The sequence below is a fragment of the Otolemur garnettii genome, unplaced genomic scaffold (genome assembly GCF_000181295.1).
Source record: "Otolemur garnettii isolate 467f Iridium unplaced genomic scaffold, OtoGar3 scaffold00021, whole genome shotgun sequence".
In the NCBI taxonomy this organism is placed as follows: Eukaryota; Metazoa; Chordata; class Mammalia; order Primates; family Galagidae; genus Otolemur; species Otolemur garnettii.
The window spans coordinates 25,207,552-25,217,214 of record NW_003852416.1 but is presented as its reverse complement, the minus strand read 5'-3'; the positions used below and the strand labels follow the sequence as shown (position 1 = coordinate 25,217,214).

General features: G+C 43.1%; 1 protein-coding gene across 1 annotated transcript in view; it reads right to left on the bottom strand.

The window, feature by feature from the left end:
* The window catches only part of PDLIM1 (PDZ and LIM domain 1), a 49,830-nt gene that overhangs the window by 13,006 nt on the left and 27,161 nt on the right, over positions 1 to 9,663 (bottom strand). Inside the window, exon 4 of the mRNA XM_003787316.2 lies at positions 8,671 to 8,870. Coding sequence (XP_003787364.1) covers positions 8,671 to 8,870 — 200 coding nt within the window. The remainder of the gene's footprint in view (positions 1 to 8,670; positions 8,871 to 9,663) is intronic.

Genomic DNA, 9,663 nt, shown 5'->3' with positions numbered 1-9,663 from the left:
TGTGGCAGGCACCTGTGGTCCCAGCTACTTGGGAGGCGGAGGCAGGAGACTCACTTGAGCCCAGGAGTTGGAGGTTGCTGTGAACTGTGATGTCAGGGCACTCTACCCAGGGCAACAGCTTGGGGCTCAGTCTCCAAAAAAAAGAAAGTTAAAGGATGGGAAAATATATATCATGCCAACACTGATCAAAGGAAAGAAGGTGTGGCTATGGTAATGTTTGATAAAGTGTACTTCTGAACAAATAGATTTACCAGAGATGGAAAAGGGCATTATATAATCAAAAAAGGGGCAACCTGCCAAGAAGCTATAGCAATCTTAATGTGCATACATCCAACAACACAGCTTCAAAATGTAAAGCAAGAACTAACAGAATCGAAATAAAAAATAGATGAAGTCATAATTATAGTTCAGGCATCCTCAAACTACAGCCTGCAGGCCACATGCAGCCTGCCTAGGACATTTATCCGGCCCACCGGGTATTTTTGCCGCCGCTGCCTGTCCTGCTTAGCAGCCGACTCCTCCAGGGCCCGCAGTCCAGCCCTCCAACAGTCTGAGGGACAGTGAACTGGCCCCCTGTTTAAAAAGTTTGAGGACCCCTGTATAGTTAAAGACCTCGATACCCCGCTTTTTTTTTTTTTTTTGCATTTTTTGGCGGAGGCTGGGTTTGAACCCGCCACCTCTGGCATATGGGGCTGGCACCCTACTCCTTTGAGCCACAGGCGCCACCCTCGATACCCCTCTTTTAACAATCAATAAAACAACTACACAGAAATCCAAAAAGGATATAGAAAAAAGTCAACAATACTATTAGCCAACATGATCTAACTGCCATTTAGGAAACACTCTACCCAGCTGGGCACAGTAGCTCACACGTGTAATCCTAGCACTCTGGGAGGCTGAGGTGGGTGAATTGCTTGAGCTCAAGAGTTTCAGACAAGCCTGAGCAAGAGTGAGACCCTGACTCTACTTACTAAAAATAGAAAACTTAGCTGGGTGTGGTGGCAGGTGCCTGTAGTCCCAGCTACTTGGGAGGCTGAGGCAAGATGGCTTGAACCCAGGAGTTTGAGGTTGCTGTGAGCTATGCCTCCATAGCACTCTGACCTGAGCCAAGAGAATGCTCAAAAACAAACAACAACAAAAACTCTATCCAACCAAAGTAGGACATTTTTTGTTTGTTTGTTTGTTTTGTTTAGCAGACCGAGGCCAGGTTTGAACCCACCAGCCCCAGAGCATATGGCTGGTGCCCTATCCACTGAGCTACGGACACCCCAGGACATTCTTTTTGAGTATCTACAGAACATACACCAACACAGACCATATCCTACCCCATAAAACAAACGTCAACAAATGTTAAAGAGTAAATTCTCTGACCACAATGGAATGAAGCTAAAAAATAATAACAGAAAGAAAACAGGAAAATCTCTAACCATGTGAAAATGAAACACATTTCTACATAATACATGGGTCAAAAGCAAAGTCTGAAGGAAAATAAAAAACACATCAGACTGAACAAAAATGAAAACACATGCAATACATCAAAATCTGTAAGACAAAGCTCAAGTAGTGTGCAGAAGGAAGCTGATAACACTAAATGTATACATAGCGTGAAAAAGGAGGAAATTCTCAAATCAATAATCTAAGCCCCCCTCAAGAACCTAGAAAAAGAAAACTAAAATAAACTCGAAGCAAGGAGAAGGAAATCAAGATAAGCATAAATCAATGAAACTGAAAAGAGAAAAATAATTTTAAAATACATATTCTTTGAAAAGATCAATAAAATAGACAAACCTCTAGCAATACAAAAAATAAAACAAAACATACTGAGGCACATTTTACCAGTATCTGGAGTAAAACAGGACTATCACAACACATATCAAAGGATAATACGGAAATACTATCAACAACTCCAAATACATACATTTAACAACTTAGATAAAATGGACCAATTTCTTGAAAACCATCAACTACCCCACCCCACTCAATATGAAATAGATCATTTGAGTAACCTTATAACCATCAAGGACATTTATTGAAAGAATAGTTTTAAAAGTCCCCAAAAAGTAATCTCTAGGCCCTGACATTTCACTAGAGAAGCCTACCAAACAAAGAATTAACACCAATTCTACACAATCTCTTCCATAAAACAAAATAATACATTTTCCCAGCTGACTCTGTAACGTTAGCATTGTTACCCTGATACCCAAACCAGACAATAATGGTATGAAAACAAAAAGCATGAAACTACAGACCAGTATCCCTCACAAATACAGATGTAAAATTCCTGAACAAATTGTTAGCAAATAAAACTCAACTATATAAAAAAAGAATGATATGCCATAGCCAAGTGGAGTTTACTCCTGGTTTAAAAGGCTGGCTCATTATTCAAAAATCAGTCAAGGCAATCCAACCTATTAACAGGCAAACAAAAAAAAGTCACCTGTTCCTATTAATTGATGTAGAAAAACCATCTGACAAAATTCAACACCTGCTTATAGCAAAAATCTCTCAGAAAAAACAGAAATAGAAGGGAACGTCCTCAACTTGATAAAGAACATCTATAAAAATATCATACTGGCTCAGCGCCCGTAGCACAGTGGTTACAGCACCAGCCACATACACCAAGGCTGGTGGGTTCCAACCCCACCCAGGCCAGCTAAAACGACGACAACTGCAATAAAAAAACAGTCAGGCATAGTGGCGGGCACCTGTCGTCCCAGTTATTTGAGAGGCTGTGGTAAGAGAACTGCCTAAAAGCCCAAGAGTTTGGGTTTGCTGTGAGCTGTGACACCACTGCACTCTACCAAGGGCGTCATAGTGAGACTTTGTCTCAAAAAAAAAAAAAAATTCATACTTAATGGTGAAAAGCTGAATGTTTTTCTCTGAAGATCTAAAACAAAGCCAGAATATACACTCCCACCATTCCTATCTGTAATAGTGTTATACTTGTGGTCAGTGTTATAAAAGGTAAGAACAGGAAATAAAAGTCATAAAGATCAGGGGGAAAAAACACATAAAACTGTCTCCATTTGCATATGACATAATTATCCAGGTAGAAAATTATAAGAAATCTACAAAAACCATAAACAACCTCCAAGAACTGATAAATGAATTCAGCAAGAATACACCAAAATAAACATACAAGATAAACATAACAAAAAAATTCAGTTGTATTTCTTTATACTAGCGATGAACATGTGGACACTGAAATTCAAAATACTACTTATAATTGTTCAAAACGTGGATTTACCCTCTCAATTGTAAATCTAACGAAAGTTGTATGAGGCTTGCATGTTAAAATATTAGAATGCTGATGAAAAAAATTAAGGACGATCTAAATAGGTAGAATATTACCATTTTCATGAATCAAAAGACTCAACCAAGTCGAGATGTTAATTCTATCCACATAGATACACAGGTGTAACACAATTCAGACTAAAATCCCAGCAAGATTTTGCAGACATAAACAAGATTATTTTAAAATTTATGTGAAAAGGCAAAGAAACTAGGATAATTAAAAGAATCTCGAGAAAAACACAAAATGGGAGGAAAGAGACCACCTGATTTCAAGACATATTTTATAGCTACAGTAATCAAGACTGTGGTACTGATGAAGGAAAAGATCTACAGATCAATGGAACAGAACAGAGAACACAGAAATAGACCCACATAAATATGCCCAACTGAGTTTTATTTTAATGGAGGTGCTACAGACGCGAGGCAAAATACACAGTTTCCTTAGGAACTAAACATGTTAACTACCTTATGGCCCAGCAATTATACTCCTGGGCATTTACCCTAGATAAATGAAAACCTATGTTTGCACCAAAACCGGTTCACAAATATTTCAGCAGCTTTATTCTTTATAGCCAAAACCTTGCCATAAATTTCAGCAGGTGAATGGTTAAACAAACAGTGGCATCTCTATACCACAGAATATTCAGCAGTAAAAAGGAACAAACTAGGATAAGCAACCAGACAGAAAATCAATGAGGAAACAGAGGGCTTGTACAAAACTATGGACACTGCACCTAACACTTACCAACACTCCACCCAATAATAGCAGAATACACATTCTTCTCAAGTGGACATACAACTTTCTCCAGGAAACTATAAGTTAGGCCACAAAACAAGTATTAATGAATTTAAGAAGACTATAACCATACCATGTATCTTTCCAACCACAATGAAATCAAACTAGAAATCAATAGCAAAAGAAAAAGTAGAAAAATCACAAATATATAGAAATTAAACAACATACTCTTGAACAACTAATTAGAGAAAGAAGGATCATAAGAGAAATTAGAAAACATTTTGAGACAAATGAAAACAAGACACAACATGTCAGGGTGGTCCTGTGGCTCAAGGAGTCGGGTGCTGGCCCCATATACTGGAGGTGGCGGGTTCAAACCCGACCCCAGCCAAAACTGGAAAAAAAAAAAAAAAAAAACAGGAGAAATCCTCATGGAGGTGGAAATCTTCTGTATCTTGACTGCATCCATGTCAATATTCTGATTTTGTTACTGTTTTGTGACAGTTCCCAAGGTGTTACCATGAGGGAAACTGGGTAAGGGGATAAGGGATCCCTCTGGCGTATCTCCTACTACTGCGTGTGAGTATACAACTATCTCAAAACAAAAAGTGTAATCAATTTGAAGGCATCTTTTCCCCAAATGGTAGAAGTGCAAACTGGAGATGATGCAAGGAGATTTTAGTTCTTGTTTTTCATGTAGGTGAGGTAAAGGAGGTAAGCTGACTCAGAAAAATTTTTCATGTCTCATATCCCAAGAAATGAGGATCCAGGTCTGAGATGTCCTAGCCTGGCTACACCAGTGTTTACACACAGGTACAAAAAGCAATTCTAGGAAACCCTTTGTAATCACTTCGGAAGGGGAGCCTGAATGCTCCCTAAGTTTTAGTCTTCAAAGCCTGCCCTAGATGTTGGTCCCGTGGTAAGAATCCAGAGGAGTAACGATGGGCGCCTGGAAGAGGGAGGACCGCCAAACACCAGAGCCAGTTCTCTGTGGGCCGCAGCAAGCTTAGCTAGAGGGGCGAGCAGCCATCTTCATCAAAGAGGTTTTCTTCTGATTCAGCTGGGAATGAGTCAACATAATCCCTCTGATATCATTTGAATAGAGAACAATGCATCCCTTTATTTCCGAGGTACCTGCTTAGAAATCTGCCTCATGTCTTTGGGGGGGAACACCTGAGAACATAATTTAGAAGAGCTAGTATTTGGGGGCTATTGCATTGATCACGGGAGCTCACACGACTATTCCATGAAGAGATTACCACTCCATCAGGACTGGCTGGCTGAACATAAGCTACAGTGCTGGGAAAGAAAGAAGTTTACTGAAAGTCATAGCAGAATCTCCTTCATAACATCTGCCTACATGTCTCCACCCTTCTGGAGCCCCCAAATACTCAGAAGCAATGGGAAGGAGTTCCTCGTGGGCAGTGAAATTCAATAATAACGAGCATTTGCTCAGCACCTACCCAGAGCCCAGCACTGTACTAGGCGCTTTGTACACAAAGCATTGCATTCTCTCAACAACCTGGTGGTGAGCTAGTTAGTATTATCTCTACTTTAGAGATTAAGAGACTGTTTCAGAGAAGTTACATGCTTTGCCCAAGGTCACACAGCTGAAAGGCAGCTAAGAGGCAGAGCTGGAATGCAAGCCACAAGCCCTTCTATCTACAAGGCCTTTAGAAATGACCAGGCAGTGTCATATAAACAATGAAATCCAGGCTCTAAATTCTCAGATCTTGACCAAACCCCATAAACTCATTTAAAGAGGTCAGAGGGAAGGTCTAGCAATATTTCCTTCACCCACCTGGTACACAGTAGGCACTGCATAAATGATTACTAAGCTGAACTGACCCAGAGGAACAGGGTGCGGAGGAGCTCCCCTTGGCTGTGTGCTGGGAGGGACGGCAGAGAAGCCTCGCCTGCCTTCCTGGCTGGCGGTGCTCTCTCTGCTCCTATCTGAGGGGACGCAGCTCTGTGAAGACCTACAAGACAGACAGCCACACACACACCATGAGGCTTTGAAGCTCATGGGACAAAGAAACCCAGGGCAAGCCCCAGAGAATGAGTGATGACCTCAGACACCAAGTATGTAGTGAGCCAATTCTGGAACCTCAGTGAATTTCACAGACTAAATAGTGGGGGTGAGCGGACTGGGACTTGTGCTGACTGAGCAAGCAAGGCCACCCCATGGCAACAGGGCTTGACCGAGGATCTTTCTCTGCTGAGAACACACTAGGGATAGGACTGGCAAGCTGAGACCCCTCTGCAGGCAGCACAGCTGGTTAGGACAGCTCCTCTGCCTTGGCGGCAGGTAATCCCACTGTTTTCTGGATTCATCCTCCTCAAAGAGTTTGGGAGGGAGCAGAAACTGAGCCCTCTCTACTGAGAAAATCTTCAAGGAGACTTCTGATAAAGTCTCAGGGACAATGACAAGGAGGGGTTGGGGGGTGGAGGAAAGGCTTGCACAGTTTCAGGCTTAATTGTTTCAGAATGGGGGGAGGGAGCATAAGAGAAGAAAGAAGACATTAATGAAGGAAAAATAGCCAAGGCCATACTAAAAATACCTCCCCGCACATATTTCTCCCAATGCATAGCAGCTCTTTCAATTAAGGATGTGTCATTTCCTGGGTTATTAAATCCAGATCATGGAACATTCCACTCTGGGATAGTAAAAGAGGGTCATGTTCTCAGCCTCCCCAGCACCAAAGCAAAGAAAAATAGGGATCACAGCTTTCAGAGTGTCCTACAGTATCCTCCACTCCTTGCTGAGCTTCCTGAAAGCTTCCCTTCAGGGTGTGTCTGTGAAAGAAAGTTCAGGAGGCCCAGCAAGGCATTCTTTCTTAGGTACCTCATGGTCACCTACCTTCAAGGGCATCATTATCATAGCAAGCCAGTCACGGCTTGCAAGAACCAGAATCTGCGGGATGAAGAAGCATCATGTGGCACTTTGCCTTGGTTACTCTGATAAAATTCCAGCCTTAACATCATGTAAAAGCAAAGTCACATGGCAAAAAATCTGCCCTACTAGATTTTAAGAAATTTAAAAAGAAATTGCAATGTTCTCAAAGGGTGAGGCACAGGAGCCTGCATGCAGGGGTGCTCAATAATGTCTGCCTCTTTGGGGTGGATGTGGAGAAACTATACGCATGGTATAGCCAACTGCCCTTGAGAGGGGCTCCTATAACAGTTTTTCCTCAACAAGTGATTTGGAACTCTGGTATGTTAACCTTTTCTAACCTGCATTTGAAGCAATCATTTTGCAATTTACCCTAAGAGTTGATCAGATTCTTATTAAAGATGAATTGAGAGAATATAAAATGGCCAAGTGGACTTCAGAGCTAAAAATAATAAGTAAAGAGGATTCCAAATGGGAAAGATCCTTAGAGCTAAGACACATTTGGACCACAGTGTTTTCCAGCAAAATGAGAATGTCACCAACATTTAGAAACAGGGGATTTCAGACAAAAAAAGTCTTTCTACTTTGTTTTAATGAAAATAATCAGCAGAAATAGGGAACCCAGGCCACATGTGGCATGCGACTGGTGCCAAGGTGCAGCAGCACTGCCCAGCCTCCACAGGCCTGCCCGCTGCCCTCTGTACTCGGAGCTCAGCTCTCACTTCCTTATCCTGTCCGCCACATTTGGGCATCTGACTTGGCAACTTCCAACCTAGTCCATCCCCTTTTCACCCACAGAGAGTTGGTCCCATCTCTTACTCTTCATCCTCAAACTCAGCTCCTTTGCCACAGGCTGCTGATTTCCCCATGTTTCTAGATAGATCCTCAAAGAGTTCGAGATGCAATAGACACTTGATCTTGTACTGGTAAAATCTAGGAGATTTTTGATAAAGATACAAAGGCAGCTACAGCCAAATGATCCACGACAGAAGAGGACCTGCCTCCCCAGTCTCTAGCAAGAAGCTTCCTCAGACTCCTCTGCCCCTTCCACCTGCAGCCCCACCTCTTCCCTGGTTCTGCCTGCAGAGCATAACCCATTCCTAAGGACAAGCATTTAGCCTATGGACCTCTCTTTTTTTTTTTTTTTTTTTTTTTTACAATTTCTAGTCCACTCTGGGAGCAAAGCAAACACTACTTTCTGAATATTGTGCATTATCAGATGGTGAACATGAGCACAAATTACACTATTCAATGAAATACTCCCAAACTAAAAATACTAAAGAATTCCTCAGGCGGCGCCTGTGGCTCAATAGGGTAGGGCGCCAGCCCCATATGCCGGAGGTGGCGGGTTCAAACCCAGCCCCAGCCAAAAAAAAAAGAATTTCTGAGGAAGTAGGGGACCTGTCCAGGAGGACTATGGTCAATCAGAACACAATGATGACCACAGAAATCAGTATGAAAATAACACGTTCTTAAGGATTAAATGATTTCTTCACGTCACGTCAGACACAATGCTGGAGCATTTTACATGTTAATTCTTATTTTTTATAGGCACCCTACAAGGCAAAAGATCTTGTCCCCTTTATATAGATGAAGAAAATGAATGCAGAAAGCACTCTGCTAATGTAGACATTTTTTTCCCCTGGAGTAGTGGTCAACCTTCTTCCACCTGCCTGGACGGACCTGGTCCTGGCATGAAAAGCTTCTCCCAGGACTGGCCCACAGGAGGACTCCTGGGTCTACTTACATTCTGCCATTCGCATCCTCCTTGCCAGCAGCGGTCTTTGACTCTAGGTTGCTGTTGAAGTTAGAGATGTTTTCAGAAGAGTAGAGGCCGGCTGGGTTGTTGTACTGGTTCGTGATGACCCTGGGGGCAGTGCTGGAGGCAGGCGAGGCAGTGAAGGGCATGGCACTCCGGTTGTGGGCACTCCCTATGTGCAGGACCTCCTATAGGCAGGGGTCAGAGAAGAATTGAAGGGGGCATCCGATGCACAACCCGCGATGGACAGTGCAGGCTGAGTGCCAGGGAGAGGTGCTCCAGAGGAGCTACAGTGGTCCTGGTTCAACCCAAACTGTAGCCGAAGGGGCTTTGATGGACCCACTGAGACACGCAGACAACATCTGGGAAAGTTTCACAAGACGGGCACCTGTGCAAGTTCACACCCTCAGAATCCGCTCTGCTTTCTGCTTCTTCCCTGAGGGCCAGCAAAGCCTGATCTCTGGGGGAACTCCTGGGCAAGACCGCCCCCCCTGATGTGGGCTGTCAGGATCCAAGTCTGCCCTGAAACACCCTTCAGGGCACATTCCACAGGATTAAGGTACCAGGAGGAGAGGAACAAGCAGTGACTTTAGTCAGTGCAGAGCAGAAGATGATAAAAGGAGATAAATGCTTCAGAAGTGAGCAGGTTGGACCAGCAAGATTAGAGAGCTGTGGTGCCACCCGGGAGGCAGCTGCTGGCTAGACAGAGAGGACCTCAGTCCTCCTGCACAAGGGAGATAAGGCAATTCACGATCTACTGTAGGAGAAAAACAAGACTAATCAGACAGAAGGTCCGTGGATACTTGGTACAGCGCTGTAGGGAAGGACTTTGACTTCCTGTGTTTTCATTTCTTTCTTTCCATAATTTGAGAAAATGCCTTTCCTCCCACTGCCACTCTCCCACCTGCTAGGAGTCAGGTGAATAATTACTACAGCTGTGACATCTCATAGCTTCTTTACAGATACCCCAAAACTAATATT